Source organism: Chiloscyllium plagiosum, chromosome 25 (assembly GCF_004010195.1).
Source record: "Chiloscyllium plagiosum isolate BGI_BamShark_2017 chromosome 25, ASM401019v2, whole genome shotgun sequence".
NCBI classification, from domain to species: domain Eukaryota; kingdom Metazoa; phylum Chordata; class Chondrichthyes; order Orectolobiformes; family Hemiscylliidae; genus Chiloscyllium; species Chiloscyllium plagiosum.
Genome location: NC_057734.1, coordinates 23,343,718 through 23,364,842, shown reverse-complemented (window position 1 = coordinate 23,364,842; position 21,125 = coordinate 23,343,718). Strand labels below are relative to the sequence as shown.

General features: G+C 40.1%; 1 protein-coding gene across 1 annotated transcript in view; it reads right to left on the bottom strand.

The window, feature by feature from the left end:
• Positions 1-21,125, bottom strand: part of sf3a1 (splicing factor 3a, subunit 1) — a 42,554-nt gene that overhangs the window by 19,295 nt on the left and 2,134 nt on the right. The window contains exons 4-7 of the mRNA XM_043715664.1: positions 17,688-17,945; positions 10,999-11,073; positions 3,839-3,989; positions 452-648 (exon numbers count right to left, since the gene is read on the bottom strand). Coding sequence (XP_043571599.1) covers positions 452-648; positions 3,839-3,989; positions 10,999-11,073; positions 17,688-17,945 — 681 coding nt within the window. The remainder of the gene's footprint in view (positions 1-451; positions 649-3,838; positions 3,990-10,998; positions 11,074-17,687; positions 17,946-21,125) is intronic.

Sequence of the window (21,125 nt, the reverse complement as noted above, 5' to 3'; positions counted from 1 at the left end):
CGGGAGTGCAGGAGGGACGGACGGGTGGGAGCGGATGGAGAATGGACGGGATTGGGGGCTCACACGCAGTGTGCTGCTGCCTGGTCCCCTGAATGGGAATCAGACCTCACAGAAAACTCCGAGCCCCAGAGGAAATCATTTAACGGAATAATCAATTATCCGAAGCGAACTAGTGCCCGCCCATCTTACTTGGATAATCGAGGTTCCTCTGTATTACCACTATTACTTAATGGACAATTAAAAGACATTTTTACACCAAATTAAACCAAATTGTCATTACAGTAATTATCTCTGAAGTCTTTATAATGTATCATTAGGTTTACAACAGTTGTTAGTGATGCTGGAAGAATTCTGCAAAATTGACAGCAATTCCAAGGATAACATGAGGATAAACTATAAAATACTCAAAAACTATCTTTACATCAATAACCAGGATCATTTTATATCATACCTCGTCCATATCCTGTACTTGTGTATCTTGATCCAACTGTGATGGAGTCTCTTCTGGCTTATCCTCAGTTTCTTCAGCTTCATCATCAGATTCCACCTCCATTTCAACCTCCTCACTCTCCCCGAACTTCTCATATCTCTCTTGCATCAAAATACGAGCTCCAAGTTCTTCTGGGGTAGTTGGTGGAGGGAAGTGCCCTATAATTAGAAAGGATAAGCAACTGATGAATTTCATTGCTTGCACATATCTATGTTTCCCACTTCTGCCCCAACAGAAGAATAACACTATTACAGTATAACTACGTCTGGTTGAAGAAAAAAAAATCAAAATTAAATCTAAACATAATCAAAGAAATATTGTTAGCTCGACAAGTTTGGCTGCTACTTTATACTTGGCAAGAACCCTAGTTAACAATATACATCAAAACTTTTTTTTAAAAAAAAAGTTTCATGACCTTCAACAACTGCCTTTGTCACTAGAACAGGCAGTTGAGGTCTCAATTTAATATTACTGAATAACAATATCAAAGCACTCATTCAATACTTTATTAGATATAATGCTAGATTAGGTGTACAGATAGAACAGGCGACACGGTGGCTCAGTGGTTAGCACTGCTGCCTCACAGCACCAGGATCCCAGGTTCAATTCTAGCCTCAGGCAACTGTGTGGAGTTTGCACATTCTCCTCATATCTGCGTGGGTTTCCTCCGGGTGCTCCAGTTTCTTCCCACAGTCCAAAGATGTGCAGGTCAGGTGGTCATACTAAATTGCCCAGTGTATGAACTACTCATTAGTCAGAAGGAAATGGGTCTGGGTGGGTTACTCTTCAGAGGTTCAGTTTGGACTTCTTGGGTCAAAGGGCCTGTTTCCACTGTAAGAAATCTAAAACAAAATCTTAAACCTACAACCTTTGATTCACAGGCCCACAATTATGACAAACGACAAATAAAACACAGCTTTACGGTCAAGCTAAAACACATCCATAAAAGCAATATAATACAGTAAACTTTTTATTAAGCAGCACTTATGAGACCGGCAGTGACCCAGTTGATCAAATAATCTGGTTGATCATGAGGTCCACATAATCAATGTAAAAAGACACACTAAGTAACAAAATGTAATGCAGGGGCTGTACACATCACAGTTATACCTTACTTACAGCATAAAAATAACTTTGCCTTAAATAAAAATTAGCAGTAGACAGCCTTCTCACTCAGTCTCAGCTGACTACTCGGATATTGTGATAAAACAGGACCCGTCCAGTAACTCAGGTATATAAAATTTGTTGACATGCCGACAGTGCTGATTCATAAGGTGCCGGTTAAAACAAAGTTTGCTGTATAAATGATTGGTGTTGCCTACAACAGTTACTTGCATTCATATAATACAGAGTAGAAAACATCCCTAAGACTAAAGAGGCAGAGGAAGAAGCATCAGATTTTGTCAAAGAATAGATTAGGACCAAAACTTTGTTTATAGAGATGTATTTTGAGGAAGGGCTTGAAGTTGGAAAATGAAGATGTCTGGAGGGGGATTTACACTGCATAGAATCTGATTGGCTAAAGATATACCCAAAATCAGTGTGTTGAAGGGAAGGGTGCTCAAGAAGCCAAAATCACAGTTTCAAAAGGACGGGATAGTATTGCTGAAAGAAGTTAGAGATAGGAAACATAAGCCAGTAAGAAAATTTAACAAAATATACATTAAGTATATGGTTCTGTGGAACTGGAAACAGCATGGACAGGAACAATGATTAAACAGGAGAAAGTGAGGTCTGTAGATGCTGGAGATCAAAGTTGAAACTTTATTGCTGGAACAGCACAGCAGGTCAGGCAGCATCCAGGGAACAGGAGATTCGACGTTTCGGGCAAGGAAGGGCCTGTGCCCGAAACGTCGAATCTCCTGTTCCCTGGATGCTGCCTGACCTGCTGTGCTGTTCCAGCAATAAAGTTTCAACAATGATTAAACAGGACTTGTTGTGGGATTGATAACAGGGGGAGTATGGATTTGAATGGGCTGAAGTTGGTATACCAGAGGCTGCTTAGAACATCATTGGGAAATCAGCTCAAATGAATACTTCAGTGGTGGACGAATTGAAATAGGAGTGATGGCAATTGATGTTATGCAAGTTAAAAGCTGGTCGACTGACTTTGTGATGAGAAAAGGAGTAGAGGTCAACATTTCAACTTGAAGTCCACATTTCAACTTGAAGTCCAATGGAACAGTGTGAATAATCCAACTATAAACTTTAAGCAGAACTAAGGGTGGAGTTACTGTTAAGTAAACACAGTTTGTGCCAGGATTGAAGAGGATGGTTTTGATTTTTTCCTGCAAGACAGCATTGTTCATCCAAGACTGGTGTTGAAAAAGAAATAACCTAACAGCATGAAGACAGAAGCCAAGAGAAAATGACAGGACCATCCAGGTGGGTATTAATAATGTGCAAGTGCAAGCTGATCCACGCCGAGGATATCAGCCAAAGTAACAGGTAACAGAGGAAAAGAACTTAGGATGGATCTCTGATGATCTTCGGAATTGAAAGTGCAAGTTTCCTACAAATATTACTTACTCCTATAAACAGTGTGTCTACAACTCCTTAGGTTGAAAGTGGGAACAAATAAGGGCAGTTACATCACACTTCAAAATGGAGAAGTTGGAGATTGATCATGTTGAAGAATAGACAGGTTAAGAAATTATAATGCATCCCAATCTCAGAGACTACCATTACACATTTGTGATTAAGATCTTTTCAAAGGGGAGAAAATCAGCTTGCATTGATGACAACAATTTTGAGACTGAAATGAGCACAGATCTAAAGGGCAAAAACATATGCAAGTATCTCGGATGAGGAAAAAATGAGATCAGAACTATTTACAATGTCAACTAGCATGAGAAGTAGAGGTTCCTTAGGAATGGTATCAAGTGAGGAGTGCCCGAGTCTAATAAATGAGCTGAGCTTAGCGAGAGCATGGAAAATAATACAAAGAAACTGAAGAGTTGAATTCACGCTAGGATAGGTCAGCAATTGACGGTACGTTAAGTTTAGATAAGAAGTAGGGAAAGTGAAGAAAAATAGCTGAACAGATTGTTTCCATTTTTCCATGACCGTTTCATACTGCTGAGGCAGGGTTCAAAAAGATTGGAGACCAGGATTCTAAGGTGGTGCTTGGTAGTACAGAGAAGAAATCTATTCCATTAAAGTCTTCCAAGATTATCCACGTTATTTTTCAATAACATTTCAAATTAACTTACCGTAATTGCAAGTGCAAGCTAGGAAACATTCAAGGGAAAGAATGTTGTAAAAACTGTAATCAGATTAATCTTGGAATGACCACGTTCAACATTTAAACCCAAGTCAACATTTCATGCTATTGTATGGTTACATTACCTTGTTCATTGGGCTGGAAATCAACTGTTTCCACCACCACAAAGTCATGCCAGTCAATCTGGGCATAGGCTACTCTCTCCCTTTCCCGTTCTTCCTCTTCTTTCCTCCTCTCACGCTCCTGAAATTTGGCCCATTCAACTCGATACCTCACCTATTTCACACAGTCAAAATTATTTACATGTCGATACAGTGATTGACATTCCTTTTAAGCATAAGAGACAGACTTCCTACTCTTCTACACTCCTGAAAATGAAAATTTCAATTTGAACTAAATTCACATCATCGAATGTGAGGCAGAGGGAAGAGGAATGATGGAGTGGTGTAGAGGGCACTATTAACATGCATGTGAAAAACGATCTCATGATTGAGCAGAGGGTCATATTTCAAATGCACCTGAGAGCGCTGCAAATTCAGTTTTCAAATAATAAAGTTAGGTGGCATAGTGGTGTAGATGGCGTAAATCTGGAACACTCTTCCAAAAGATATTTGATGCTAATGTCACAAAGCTGCTTTCTTTTTTGTAAAAGCTGTTCCTTTTCTCAAGGATGCTATGTCCTTGGCTTTCTTCAGAAGGGTAAAAACCCGCTCTCTGTGACTTATTAATCTGGTTTGCTATAGAGATTAAAGGGTAATAAGAGGTCTTTCTGTTTATATTTAAACAAATGAGACTTCAGGCCAAAGTGGTCATGTTTTAGAAGTGACCTGTATGATGTAAAGGAAGTGGTCAGCTCTGTAGTGACCAGTTCAGTTCAGAACAGAACTAGTTGGGAGTTCAACAGTGAGCTGTGTGGAAACAAACTCACTCTCTCTCTGCCCTTCTAACTCAAACCTGTAAGCATCTGTTCTATTAATTTATACTGGTTTCTCAGGGGGTTTGCTTATTGGGACTGGTGTCTCTTCGGAACAGCATAATTAAGTCTAGTTTGGATAGACTGAGTTCTGTAGGGGTTCTTTATGTTTCATTGCATAATTTTGTGAATACATTTTTGCCTATTTTAAAATCAAGTAGTTAACCTAGCTAACTTACTCCAGGTAATTTTCACTGTACACTTACCAAAACAAATCGCAAAGTTATGGTCTTGACTGCCTGCTTAAGAAAGTTTTGAGTGGTCTGGCCTAGTCCACAACAGACTGGGGGCTCAGCTGGGATTTTAAACAGGTGTTAGTGCATTTCAGGTGTTGATTTGATTGGGTAGACAAAGTTTGGGATAGTAATGGCTCATTCAGTCGCCAAACGTTTTCTGGATGTGGATGCAGTGACTTTGGAAGGTTCGCAAAAGGTGAATAAGACCAAGCTGCAGGAATTAGCAGACCAGGTGGGATTGGAACTACCTGCTTTTGCGAGGAAAGGAGAGATAATTACAGTGGTAGCTCAGTATTTAAACATGCTGGAAAAACTAGAGTCTACAGAGATGGCAAGAATTCAATTGCAAATGAAGCAGCTTGAGTTAGAGGGGAGATAAAGAAAGGGCAGCAGAAATGAAACAGTTTGACTTACAATTGAAAGCACAAGAGAAGGAAAAAGAGAGCAGCAGAACAGAGAGAAAAAGAGAGAGCTTTTGAACTTCAAAAACTGACACTTAAAAAGAAAGTCAGCTGAAAGGCTGGAGATAAAGGCTGAAGGTAACCTTAGCGAGGAAGTAGTGTGAAATTATGTGGAAGAGCAGAGAGTTAAAACAGCAAGGTTAGCAGCTGAAGTAGCTGATGATTATGATCTGGTCCATAAAACACAGTTTGACTTCCAGAATCAATTTCAGTCCACGAGGAATAGAAATTGGGGCAAAGAGAAATCATCACGCAGAAAGGGAAAGGTAGATCTCAGCGAAAATCTTGAGGATAATTTACTGTAGGTAAATAAAAGAAACCCTACCAGGGTAAAAAAAAAAACCCCTACCCTACCAGAAGCCTACCAGGGAGAAAGCAATTCTGGATCTGGTGTTGTGCAATGAACCGGATTTGATCAGGGACCTCGAAGTAAAGGAGCCATTAGGAGGTAGTGACCACAATATAATAAGCATTAATCTGCAGTTTGAAAGGGAGAGGGTAGAATCGGAAGTGACAATATTTCTGTTGAATAAGGGGAACTATGGAGCTTTGAGGGAGGAGCTTGCCAAAGGTCAATGGTGCAATACCCTAGCAGGGATGGCAGTGGTACAACAATGGCAGGTATTTCTGGGTATAATGCAGAAGATGCAGGATCAGTTCATTCCAAAAAGGAAGAAAGATCCTAAGGGGAGGCAGGGGTGGCCGTGGCTGACTAGGGAAGTTAAGGACCATATAAAGACAAAAGGGAAAAAGTATAACATAGCAAAGATGAGTGGGAAATCGGAGGACTGGGAAGTTTTTTAAAGAACAACAGAGGATAACTAAAAAGGAAATACGCAAAGAAAAAATAAGGTACGAAGGTAAACTGGCCAAAAATATAAAGGAGGATAGTAAAGATTTTTTTAGTTATGTGAAAAGAAAAAAATGGTTAAGACTAAAATTGGGCCCTTGAAGATAGAAACGGGTGAATATATTCCGGGGAACAAAGAAATGGCAGAAGAGTTGAATTGGTACTTTAGATCTGTCTTCACTGAGGAAGACACGAGCAATCTCCCAGATGTAATAGTGGCTGAAGGACCTGAACTGAAGGGAATTTTAGGCAGGAACTGGTGTTAGAGAGACTGTTAGATCTGAAAGCTGATAAGTCCCCGGGATCTGATGGTCTGCATCCCAGGGTACTGAAGGAGGTGGCTCTAGAAATCGTGGATGCATTGGTGATCATTTTCCAATGTTCTATAGATTCAGGATCAGTTCCTGCTAATTGGAGGGTGGCTAATGTTGTCCCACTTTTTAAAGAAAAGAGGGAGAGAGAAAACAGAGAATTATAGACCAGTTAGTCTGACCTCAGCGGTGGGAAAAATGCTGGAGTCAATTATAAAGGACGAAATTACGACACATCTGGATAGCAGTAACAGGATAGGTCAGAGTCAGCATGGATTTATGAAGGGGAAATCATGCTTGACTAATCTTCTGGAATTTCTTGGAGGATATAACTCTGAAGATGGATGAGGGAGATCCAGTGGATGTAGTATACCTAGACTTTCAGAAAGCCTTGAATAAGTCCCACATAGGAGGTTGAAAATTGGTTGGCTGACAGGAAACAAAGTGTAGCGATAAACGGCTCCCTTTCGGAATGGCAGGCGGTGACCAGTGGTGTGCCACAGGGATCAGTGCTGGGACTGCAGCTTTTTACAATGTACATTAATGACATAGATGAAGGTATTAAAAGTAATATTAGCAAATTTGCTGATGACACAAAGCTGAGTGGCAGGGTGAAATGTGAGGAGGATGTTAGGAGAATACATGGTGACCTGGACAGGCTAGGTGAGTAGACAGATGCAGTTTAATGTGGATAAATGTGTGATTATCCACTTTGGTGGCAAGAACAGGAAGGCATATTACTACCTAAATGGAGTCAAGTTAGGTAAAGGGGCAGTACAGCGAGATCTAGGTATTCTTGTACATCAGTCAATGAAAGCAAGCATGCAGGTACAGCAGGCAGTGAAGAAAGCTAATAGCATGCTGGCCTTTATAACAAGAGGAAGTGAGTATAGAAGCAAAGAGGTCCTTCTGCAGCTGTACAGGGCCCTGGTGTGACCACACCTGGAATATTGTGCGCAGTTTTGGTCTCCAAATTTGCGGAAAGACATTCTGGCTATTGAGTGAGTGCAGCGTAGGTTTAACCTTACGCTGAAAGATTGGAGCGACTGGGCTTGTATACGCTTGAGTTTAGAAGGCTGAGAGGGGATCTGATTGAGACATATAAGATTATTAAAGGATTAGACACTCTGGAGGCAGGAAGCATGTTTCCGCTGATGGGTGAGTCCCGAACCAGAGAACACAGTTTAAAAATAAGGGGTAGGCCACTTAGAAGAGAGTTGAGGAGAAACTTCTTCACCCAGAGAGTAGTGGGTGTTTGGAATGCTCTGCCCCAGAAGGCTGTGGAGGCCAAGAATCTGGATACTTTTAAGAAAGAGTTGGATAGAGCTCTTAAGAATAGTGGAATCAAGGGTTATGGAGATAAGGCAGGAACAGGATACTGATTGAGGATGATCAGCCATGATCATAATGAATAGTGGTGCTGGCTCGAAGGGCAGAATGGCCTACTCCTGCACCTATTGTCTATTGTCTTGAGGGGGACAAAAGTTGAAAAGCTCCGGTGTTTTTATTGTAATAAAGTGGACCACATGAAATCACAATGTTGGTGGGTTAGGAGAAACCAAATGTAGGAAAACCAGAAAAGTCTGGAAGTTTTGTTGGACAGACTAGTAACAAAAAGCACGAGGGAAGTCAGACAACTGCCTCAGAGTGTACAAGATGATCAGAGGTTGATTTAGGAGAAGTGCCAGAGCTGCTGAAAAAATATACATGCAAGGGTAAAGTTTATTCACACAGGCCAGGAGTAACAGGTAAAGATGTTACAATGTTAAGGGACACAGGATCCTCTCAGTCTGTAATGCTGAAGGATGAGGAGATATGTACTTCTGAGGGACTACTGCCAGAAAAGGGACTGGTAACAGGAATTCATGGTGAGACAAGAAGTGCTAAATTATGTAAAGTGAGGCTAGAGTGTCTAGAGAAGAGTGGGGAATTTGTGGTAGGAGTACTGGGCAAACTCTCAGTTCCAGGAATACAATTTGTCCTTGCGAATGATACAGCTCATTCACCGATAGGCGTGCTACCTACTCTAGTGGAGATGCAGGCAACTGAAAACATGAAGGATGTTTATCCAGGCATTTTCCCTGATTGTGTGGTCACAAGATCATAAAGGCACAAGTTGAAACAGGAGAGATCAAAGGGCACAGATAAGGAAACTGATATAATGTTCTCAGAGACCTTTTTTGATCAGAAGCAGCAAATAGGTAAACTTGCAAGTATCTTTAGTTCTGTAAGCTTATAGAATTACAGCAGAAAGATGAGAAATTAAAAGTTATATCAAAAGGCATTTACAGAGAAGGAAAGTGAATGCATCCCTGTATGTTATTACTTAACAAATGAGAAAATGGAGACCATCACACATTCAAGCTGATGAGAAATGGGCAGAGATTCGTCACATTGTTTTGCCAGTAGGGTACAGAAAGGAGGTGCTGAGAGTGGCACATGAGTTAACACTTGGAGGTCATTTAGGGGCGAGGAAAACGCAGGCTAAAATACAAAGACATTTATACTGGACTGCACGAAAATGTATTTGAATTTTGCCAGATGTGTCACACACATCAGCTAATTGGAAAACCACAGTCAGTAATATAACTTGCACTTTTAATACCTATTCCAGTATTTGAGGAACGTTTCACAAGAGTCTTGATTGTTTGTTTAGATCCCCTACCTCAAACAAAAAGTGGGAATAAGTATTTATTAACAATAATGAATGTATTGACTAGATTTCAGAGGCAATCCCATTACACAACATCACAGCTAAAAGGTTTGTAGTAGAATTACTTAAATTCTTTTACTAGAAATGGACTACCAATAGAGATCCAATCAAATCAAACTTTACATCCAAACTATTCAAAGAGGTTATGGATAACTTGGGAATAAAGTAATTCAAATCTACTGCGTACTATCCAGAATGGCAGGGAGTGCTAGAGAGATGGCATCAAACACTAAAGACCATGTTGAGGGCTTATGGTCTGGATTATCCAGATGATTGGGATATGGGAGTTCCGTTTATACTTTTCGCAATCAGAGATGCACCGAATTGACTAAATTCAGTCTACTTGAATTAACTTTTGGGCATGAAGTAAGAGCAAAGGCAATTTCGGCTTTTGTAATGCCAAATGGTATGAAAACCGTCCAGTCACTTTTCAGAGACTGACTAATAAGGTCACTGGCGTATTACCCAACTGTGTGGTGTATATTGATGACCTTGTGATTTTTAGTCATTCATGGAAGGAACATGTACAGCGTTTATCGGACTTATTTGACTGACTTCAGAGGCAAGTTTGGTGGTAAACCTAGCTAAAAGTGAATTTGCCAAAGCCCAAGTCACCTTCCTGGGCCATTATTGGACATGGACAAAAAGCCCTAAGGGATGTGAAAATGAAAGTAATTAGGGAACCTCCTACATTGTCTACAAAAAAAAAAAGCAGTACTACTTTTACCAAAAGTTGGTGCTGAATTTTAGCAGTGTGGCTGCTCCACTCACCGAATTGTTAAAAAAAGGCAAGATGTTTCAGTGGACAGCAGACTGTCAAAAGCCATGTGACAGCCGAAAAGCCATGTTAACCATTGCCCCAATATTAGCCACACCTGATTACAGGAAGCCTTTCAAGGTGGCTATCGATGATGTGGGTGTCGGTGCAGTGCTCCTGCAGGAGGATGAGGAGGGAATAGAAAGACCCATTGGGTATTTTTCCAGGAAGTTGAACATTCACCAACAGAAATATTCAATGGTGGGAAAAGAGACATTATGCTTTGTCTTGGTATTACATATCAGTGTTTATTTACCAGCAATGCATGCGAGACAATCATATACATTGATCATAATTATATAATCATCGTTATTCTGTTCTTTGTCTTTCATTGTGTAATTTTGTGAATAAATTTTTGTCTGTTTTAAAATCTAGTAGTCAACCTAGCTAACTTACTTCGGGTAATTTTCACTGTACACTTACCAAAACAAATTGCAAAGTTATGGTCTGGGCTGCCTGCTTTAGAATGTTTTGATTGGTCTCACCTAGTCCATAACACTAAATCAATTGAAAGCTACATACAAAGTGATATGGAATCAATGCAGTTAGATGGGATTAGGATTCTGATCAGACTTGAGCTACGTGAACGGTGGAACATGTTTAAGGAGCTGAATATTGTACACCTGTTCTTATGTTCCACATCTTGGATGATTTGACCAAAACTTTGTGGATAATGTAAAGGGCAAGATTTAATTTTTAGGTGCTCCTCAGGAGAGCAGGGTTAATGGATAAAAAACACCACAGCATTTAGGAACGATTTGCAATGCAATAAAGGACTATTAATTACCCCAAATAGTGCTAAAGTTGTTACAGCTTTTTGTATACACTTTATTCAAAACAAATATTAATTACAAGTTTCAATTATGTCTGCAATTAATGGGGTTCATGACTTTTTGTCTATTATAGTCATCTGTATTGTCTCACCTGATCTAAAACTTCTTTAGGATTTTCTGCTTCTTTCTTCAATTTCTGAAGCAATCCCTTTGGAGGTATTAAGATCTAAGAAGAAGAAAATAAATATTATATGAAACACAAATAAGTTTTGCTCCTTATGAAAGGGGCAAGTTCAAATCAATACTCACCTGATAATCCTGCAATTATAGCATATATCACAATCTACTTTTCCCAGCACACTATTCCAGTACTGCCCTATGTAATTCCAAAAAAAGCACACTCTAGATTTTTCAAATTACTAATATAAAAAAGATTAAAAATTGAACTAAACTTTGTAAGTTGATTGATGTACCCTGAAACAACTTCATTATAAAATATATTACACAAAATGTTAAATCTTCCTAACTTCCACTTACAATCTTTCAATATTACACTTCTTCCTCTGATGTTTTAGCCAGCATGCTTTTGTTTAAATCATCTTAGGTTTGTGAAGACTATATCCTTTGCCACACTATTTTGCTCAAATTACATTTTTTTTTGCCTCAAATGACCTCAAAGAATAATTGTCCCTGATATATTACAGCTCCCTTATGGGAACCATAAACCAAAATAATTTGCCAAATAACAATGAACTCCAAAACAAAGCAATTATCAACAAGATTCTACTTTTTCTACCTTGCACTTTAAAACAAATTAGCATCAAATGATACTTCAAACTGAAAAGTAAATGTCATTTTAAACAGTCAAAGATATTGCTGACAATCACAAACATGGTCACATCCTTGCTTGAATGTGGCACTATATATCACATCTGTTCCACAATTGCTGCTTTTTAGTTGCACACGCTAGGTTAGGACACCTATTTGATAACACAATTCACCTTTGAGGTTTGACAGGTACAATTATCATCATAGTATTTTTCTTCAAACCTTCTCACTATCACAACAGGTCAAATGGTGTAACTTTTCAGAGCTCCCTTTTAATGAACCAACTAATACCTCAGGTTCATGGCTTTGTCACTTCTTGTTTTCACAAGCTCTCAGGACATCAAAGAGGATCTTTCTCCTTTCCTGTCAAGTACTTTCTGCCACCAGCATTACTGCTTCCTTCTTTAATCCTGTGGATATTACTCTCAGGTCAAGGTTCACCAGGTCATATGGACTAGTGTTTATTATCCAAGAAAATTACAACTGATTCCTTGACAATTCATGCAAACTCTTAAAAATTCTTTTCAAAATCTCTTCAAAAATATACAGATTCCTTGATAATTTCACAGAATCTACAAATTTTCACTACTGTAGTGCTTCTAATAAAATGTTGTCAGACATTTGGAAAAAAAACCTAGATAGTTAAATCCCTATAGTACTGTCGCAAAAGATCTTAGGAATCAGAAGTGTACTGGTGGTGATAAATCTCATATATCCCATTGAATCTCAAAGCTGGGTTTGCACGCTGAAAACGTATTTTTAAAAAAAGTTACTAAACTAAAAGTGATGGGGTTACTAATCATGTAGAGTTCTAAAAGCCAAGTCAATTTGTATACATCATAAAATCTTTCACTTTATACTAACAAAGCAGAAGCTCGCGATTTACAGATATTTTCCAATAACAATGCAAATGTATAGAATTAGAACCAACATTTTACTTGCCATTTGTAAACATTCACTGATGCACTCACCATTTAGAAAATAAATCAGAAACAGTGAAGCTGGGAGACTTCCCTTTAAGTTATTAAATTTAATGTAGACATCTAAAATATCCAAAATTCTTTCAAACTGAAGACTACATAAGATAGTTGGGTTTTAAACAGTCTCTTTTAATTTAAGAGAAAGTACAGTTTGGAGAGGGAGAATGTGACTTTGAATGAAATCTGCCTGGCTGCCACAGGGATAGGAGCTCAAGTTAAAGCATATTGAAAGTAAGGTGTACATTTTAAGTCTTGCACACAGAAAATAATTGGTCTTGAACCTGGAAGGAGGGAAAGGGAAAAAAAACCTAAAAAGTCACTGAAATGGGTTTTGTAGCTGGATTTTATTCAAGCATACTCAGAAGATTGAGTGAAGTGACCTTCAAAAAGGACACTGACCAACATATTCTGGTGTGGTGGGGAGATGAAAGCCTGCTGAAACCACAGGAGGGATTTGGACTAGAATCTACAAGGTTACATATTTATTGATAACATACAGTGGCTCTGTTGTGTTACTGATAGTAGACAACTATTTTTTCCCTAAGTAATGTTCAGTCAACATTGACTTTAGTGTTTGTGTTACAATACAAGTCTTAAAACCTGAGATCTTCTCCCAAGATGCTCTGAGTCAATCACTGGGAAATTCATATCTGTTTCTAAAGGTTTTCTTTATAAGGATCATAAAATAGAAACAGGATAATTTATTATTATTTGAGATGCAATAGATTTCCCTGATCAACATAAATATTAATAATAGTAAGAGGACAAGAAAGAATTGGATTACAGCCCAAATGCATTCAATGACCATTATAAATATTTGACATCATTCTCATCTGAAAACGTTGCTTCCCTAAGTAAGCACTATTGCACAATTGTAGACACTTAGATGCCCCATGCTCAACTTACAGCATTGAACTTTGAACAGTTAATCCTAGATATTTTATTCTAATCGTGTTAAGAGGTGTTATTATACATCTCTAGAGCAAGTGGGACTTGAACCTCTGCCTCCTGACTCAGAGGTAGGGGCATTACTGCTGCATCATAAGGGGCCTAAGAGTCAATGCTATCATGTGTGCACAAATTAGGAGCAGGAGGTTATTTGACTCATAGCTGCTTTGATCGTAACTTTAATTTTCCACCTACTCCCATTAACCTTTAACCCCTTTCTTAACCCCTTCAAGAATGCCTCCACCTCCGTCTTAAAAGTATTCAAAGAGTCTGCTTTCACCACGTTTTGAAGATTAGCTGCAAAGATGCAGCCCTCGAGAGATAAAATCTTCATCTCTACCTTAAATGGTTGACCCTTTAGTTTAAATAATGACTCCTAGTTCTTGATTCTCCCAGAGGAAACATCCTCTCTAAATCCACACTGTAAAGAACCCTCAGGATCCTAACTGCTTCAATAATGTTGCCTCTTACTAATCTTAAATTCCAGCAAATTCAAGCCTAACCTGCCCAACATAACCATGTAAGTATTCCAGTTACAGGTAGTTCCTCTATCACGTGATGGTTGTGTTCTTGTGCAACCCTGCATTGTAGAAAGATCACACTTTAGAAACAGTGCTTAAAGTGTTGGTGATGTAGAGGGGAACCTTGATTATCCGAACGTGATGAGTGGGCACTATTTCATTCGGATAATCGATTATTCGGTTACAGAGTCATACAATCAGAGGTGTACAGCATGGAAACGGACCCTTCGGTCCAACCCACACTTGCCAACCAGTTATCCCAACCCAATCTACTCCCACCTGCCAGCACCCAGCCCATATCCCTCCAAACCCTTCCTATTCATATACCCATCCAAATGCCTCTTAAATGTTGCAATTGTACCAGCCTCCACCACAACCTCTGGCAGCTCATTCCATACACATACCACCCTCTATGAAAAAGTTGCCCCTTATATCTTTCCCTCTCACCCTAAACCTATGCCCTCTAGTTCTGGACTCTCCAACCCCAGGGAAAAGACTTTGCCTATTTACTCTATCCATGTCCCTCAATTTTGTTAACCTCTATAAGGTCACCCCTCACCCTCCGACCCTCCAGGGAAAACAGCCCCAGCCTGTTCAGCCTCTTCCTACAGCTCAAATCCTCCAACCCTGGCAACATCCTTGTAAATCTTTTCTGAACCCTTTCAAGTTTCACAACATCTTTCTGATAGGAAGGAGACCAGAATTGCACGCAATATTCCAACAGTGGCCTAATCAATGTTCTGTACAGCCACAACATGACCTCCCAACCCCTGTACTCAATACTCTGACCAATAAAGGAAAGCATATCAAACACCTTCTTCACTATCCTATCTACCTGCGACTCCACTTTCAAGGAACTATGAACCTGCACTCCAAGGTCTCTTTGTTCAGCAACACTCCCGAGGACCTTAGCCCACTGGCCCATCTAGTCAAGATCCTCTTGTAATCTGAGGTAACCCTCTTCGCTGTCCACTACACCTCCAATTTTGGTGTCATCTGCAAACTTACTAACTGTACTTATGCTCACATCCAAATCATTTATGCAAATGACAAAATGTCCTTGTGGCACTCCACTGGTCACAGGTCTCCAGTTTGAAAAACAACCCTCTACCACCACCCTCTGTCTTCTACCTTTGAGACAGTTCTGTATCCAAATGGCTAGTTCTCCCTGTATTCCATGAGATCTAACCTTGCTAATCAGTCTCCCATGGGGAAGCTTGTTGAACACCTTACTGAAGACCATATAGATCACATCTCCTGCTCTGCCCTCAATCTTCTTTGTTACTTCTTCAAAAAACTCAATCAAGTTTGTGAGACATGATTTCCCATGCACAAAGCCATGTTGACTATCCCTAATCAGTCCTTGCCTTTCCAAATACATGTACATCCTGTCCCTCAGGATTCCCTCCAACAATTTGCCCACCCACCGTGGTCAGGTTCACCAGTCTATAGTTCCCTGGCTTGTCCTTACCGCCCTTCTTAAACAACGGCACCACATTTGCCAGCCTCCAGTCTTCAGGCACCTCACCTGATGATACAAATATCTCAGCAAGAGACCCAGCAATCACTTCTCTAGCTTCCCACAGAGTTCTCAGGTACATCTGATCAGGTCCTGGGGATTTATCTACCTTTACCCATTTCAAGACATCCAACACTTCCTCCTCTGTAATCTGGACATTTTGCAAGCTGTCACCATCTATTTCCCTACAATCTATATCTTCCATATCCTTTTCCACAGTAAATACTGCACAAAATACTCATTTAGTATCTCCCCCATCTTCTGCGGCTCCACACAAAGGTCGCCTTGCTGATCTTTGAGGGGCCCTTTTCTCACCTTAGTTACCCTTTTGTCCTTAATATATTTGTAAAAAGCCTTTGGTTAATCGATTGAATGCCTTTCCTCTGACTCTTTTCATGACTCCCCATTCAGGAGACTACAGCAGCACACAGCACGCGATGCCACGGCCCCAACCCTGTGAACCCGCCCCCCCTCCCCCATACACATCCGCCCCTCTCCAGGGCAGCTGGACTGGACACCAACAAGACTGCTGCACTTGCCTTTGTGGGGTAAGTCTCTAAATAGTTCTCGCACGCACACGCACAACCTTTTGACAGGTTCCACCTTTGCCCTGTACAGGATAATGTTGGAGAGATTATCTGGGGGGGGGGGGGGGGGGGAGGTTTAGTGTACACACCTGTGTAGAACTCCAGGGAAAGTGTGGGGAGAGAGGGCGGGCAGACAGACAGTCGTTTGGTGACAGTGCCTACTTAATCACTGTAAACAAAAGACACAATCACTGTTGGAAACACGTCTTTGATGTAACGTTTCCATCGGGACCTCGAGATTTCCTTTGGATAATCCAATTTTCAGATAATCAAGTTTCCTCTGTAATCGCGTTACAGCCAACACACATTTTAAAAGTTTGCACTTTAGAAACGATACCCCCAATTTGTCAATAGTGTTACAGTGAAAGCGCAATAATGAAATGTGAATTACAGCAGAACAACTGTATTAATCTAATAAACATTCTCTGAATTGCTCTGTGTATATACACATCTTTCCCCTCATAAAGAGACCAACCATGCATACAATATACCTAATGTGCTCTCACCAATGCCCTACACAACTAAAGCACAACTTCTCTACTTGTGTTCAATCAGTCTCTTAACAAACAAGAGCATTCTATTACCATTCCTAATTATTTGCTCTGTTCCTAATTATTTGCTGTACTTTATGATTTGTTCACAGGACATTCAAATCCCTCTGCAATCTCTCACCATTCAGAAAATATATCTTATTCTTCATGTCAATTTGACAATTTCACATTGCTCATATTGTACTCCATTTTCCAAATCTTTGACTAATCGCATACTTGTAGCCCTTTATAGCCTCCTGCTGTCTTTTTCCACAACTTATTTTCCTAACTATGCTTGTATCAACAGCAAATTTAGCACCCAAACCTTTGGTCCTTCCATTCAAATCATTTACATAAATCTAACACTGATCTCTGAGACACATTTTGCCAACCAGAAAATGACCCATTGATACCTATTATATTTCCTGAGAGCTAGACAATCTTTTATACATGCTAATTTATATGAACTGCAATATTACTACACCATGAAGTTTTAACTTCCACAGTAACCTTCGAGCTTATCAACTGCATTCTATGTACAGTATGTCTTTATCCAGAATACATTAGTTTCAGAGAAATCCGATAAATTGGTAAAACATGACTTCTCTTTCACAAACCGTGTTGATCTCCCTTTTTAAATCTTTTTTCTAATGTGCTCTGAAACAACAATACTGTCTAACAATTCCCCTGTGACAGATGTTAAACTAATTGGCCTGCTGTTTCCTGCTTTCTGCCTCAAACATTTTGACTGGAGTTACATTCTTTTTTTCCATTTTTTCCTAATGGAACATTTTGGAAACTAAAAGCAACACATCAACTACCTCACGATCCACTTTCAATATGCAAGAACATTATTTTGGCTTGATCCACAGTACTCAACAATTATGCACTTATACAGGATGGATTCGATCCTTGGCCTTCAAATACCTTTGTGTACTGCTCCACAAGTTTGGTGAAATAGTTGAACAGACTGTGCTGTGGTCGCAAGAAGTCAAATTGATAGTTACGTTGTTCTTTCTGCATCAGCTGAGTCAAAAACTGCCGGCCATTTCTCGCAACAAATTGAGCGGTTAGTTTCACAACATCCAAATCAAAGGCCGAGATTGACGGGGGATCAGCGATGAACTCAAATTCAGGTGGGGGTTCCTTTGGGACAATTGTTTCCTGAATTACTTGTGCTTGCACCTATTCACAGAGACAGGAAAGAATTTATAATTTCACAAATAAAATTTAAAAGAACTTTTATTTACTTCAACAGAGATATTAAAAACATGTATTTATTCATCAATGTTGCAACTTAAAAAGGAAAGAAAACACATTAAAAAGTTTGTGTGATAACATAATAAATGTTGTTTGTGAACTTTTGCCTATGTTAAATAAAACATTTAGGCACATTTCCACTTTTGATCCCTCCACAGTCTGTAAATTGTCCAACCCCTTGTCTAACATCCAATGCTGGACAAGGAGAAATTTCCTTCAACTAAATATTGGGAAGATTAAAGCTAGTGTCTTCAAACCCTACCACAGACTCTTATCTAGTTTTTGCCTCCATCCCTTTCTGTGGGGCCAGACCATTCACAACAGTGACATTGCATCTAATCCACAGACAAGCTCCGGGCCCATAACCCAAACTACCAACTGTACATAATAGTGCCCACCTCCACACCTGTCACAGTTTATTTCCTGCCTAACCAGCATCCTTACCAGCTCCCTCTTGAATTAATCAGTCCATGCTCTCCTGGTTGGTCTCTCATTTTTGACTACACTGGAGCTCATCTAAAATCACACTGCCCATGTCCTTGACCTACCATGCCCAATTCACTGATTATCACTGACCTGGTTAATTTGTATTACCTCCAAATCTGTCTATGCCTCAATTATTTTTGTTTATTTATTCATTCATTGGACATGGGTAATCATTGGCTGGCTAGCGTTTTTACCTGTCCCCAGTTGCCCTCAAGGTGGTGGTCATGAGCTGCCTTCAACTGCTGCAACACATGTGCTGTAGGTAGACCCATTACACCATTAGAGAGGAAATTCCAAGATTTTGATGCAGCAACACTGAAGGAATAGCGATATGTTTCCAGGTCAGGATAGTGAGTGGCTTGGAGAGGAACTTGCAGGTGGGGTGTGTGTCCATGTATCTGCTACCCTTGTCCTCCTAGAATGGCAGTGGTCATTGGTTTAGAAAGTGTTGTCTAAGGATCTTTGATGAATTTCTGTGTGTATCTTGTAGATAGTAAACAGTACGGTTATTGAACGGTGGTGGTAGAGGTAGTGGATGTGGTGCCCACCAAGCTGGCTGCTTTCTCATTGATATTGTCAATTGTTGTAAGAACTGCACTCATCCAGTCAAGTGAGAAATATTCCATTACACTCTTGACGTGAGCCTTGCAGATGGCAGACAGGCTTTGGGGAGTCTTGGGAGTTACTCACCGTAGTATTCCATGTCTCTGACCTGCCCTTGGACCACTGTTCATATGGAGAGTCCAATTTAATTTCTGGTCAATTGTAACTGAAGGAAGTTGATAGTGGATGTTCTGTTGATGGTGGATGTTCTGTTGATGGTGGATGTTCTGTTGATGGTGGATGTTCTGTTGATGGTAACACCATTGAATGTCAAGAGCAGTAGTTAAGATTGCCTTCTATTTGAAATGGTCATTGCCTGGCATTTGTGTGGCATTGGAGAAAGTGTGGATTGCAGATGCTGAAGATCAGAGTCAAAAAGCATAGTGCTAGAAAAGCACAGCCAGTCATGCAGCATCCAAGGAGCAGGAGAGCTGACGTTTTGAGCATAAGCTCTTCATCAGGAATGCATGAAAATTACTTACCATTTGTCAGCACAATACTGGATGCTTCTCAGATCTTGTTGCACTTGAACATGGACTGCTTCAGTTATCGGAGTTACGAATGGTGTTGAACATTATGCAATCACCTGCAAACATCCCCACCTTATGGAAGGAAGGTCATTGTTGAAGCAGCTGAAGGAGGAACTTATTGAGTCAAAATGACTGAACTCCAACAATCACAACAATGTTTCTATTTGCCAGGTGTGACTCCAACCTGGCAAAGAGTTTGCCCCAGATTCCCTTGATTCTAGTTTTGCTAGGGCTCCCTGATGCCACACAGTCAAATGCAGCCTTGATGTCAAGGGCTGTCACTCTCACCTCATCTGTGGAATTCAACTCTTTTGTCCATGTTTGTACCAAGGCTGTTATGAGATCAGGAGCTGATTAGCCCTGGTGGAATCCAAACTGGATGTCTGTAAGTAGATTATTGCTCAGCAGATGCTGCTTGATAACACTGTTGATTATACAGGTTATCTCTTTACTGATGAAGAAGAGTAGTAATGAGTGGTAATTGCTGGGTTGAATTTGCCATGCGTTGTGTACAGGACATACCTGGGCAATTTTCCATATTGTCAGATATGAAACCAGTGCTGCACTGTATTGGAAAAGCTTGGCTTGGGCAGTGGGAGGCTCTGGAGTACAAATCTTCCATAGTATTGCTGGAATGTTGTCCGGGCCCCAAGTCTTTGCAGTATCCACAGTTTTCTAATTGTTTTCTTGATATCATGTCGAGTGAATCAAATTGGCTGAAGATTCGCATCTGTGATGGCTGGGATCACTGGAGGAGGCAGAGATGGATCATCCACTTGGCACTTCTGGCCAAAGATTTCCGTGAATGCTTCAGCCTTATCTTTTGTATTGATGTGCTGGGCTCTTTCATCATTGAGGATGGGGATATTTGTGGAGCTTCCTCCTCCAATGTGTTGTTTAATTGTCCACCACCATTCATAACAGGATGTGGCAGGATTTCAGAGCTTAGATCTAATCTATTGGTTGCAGAATCACAAAACTCCATCTATCACTTGCTGCTTGGTAGCTTTACCTCATTGACACCTCATTTTCAGGTATGCCTGCTGCTGCTTTCGGCATGCCTTCCTGCACTCTCCATTGAACCACTAGATTTTGATTATGAAACGTCACAGAGCTGAAATATTAAATCTTTCTTCTCTCTCCATAGATACTGCAAGAGCCTCTGAGTAATTAAAGCATTTTCAGTTTTCATTTAAAGTTTTCACTGTAACTTCATGGGATCACCCCTCCCCATTTCAGAGCATTCCAACAGCATTACAACCGTCCAAAAGCTGTGTCTCAATTCTGTCCCCCTTTCCCCAATCTTAATCACTCCACCTTCAGTAGTTGTGCTTTCAGCTGCTACTGCTTTAAATTGTGCAATTCCCTCTCTAATCCACTGTCTTTAATGTTCTCTTATCCTTTAAAATGCTCCCTAAAATCCACCTCTTTGATCAAGTTGGTGATTAGCTTTCCTGATATCTAATTTTAGGGTTTAGTGTCAAAT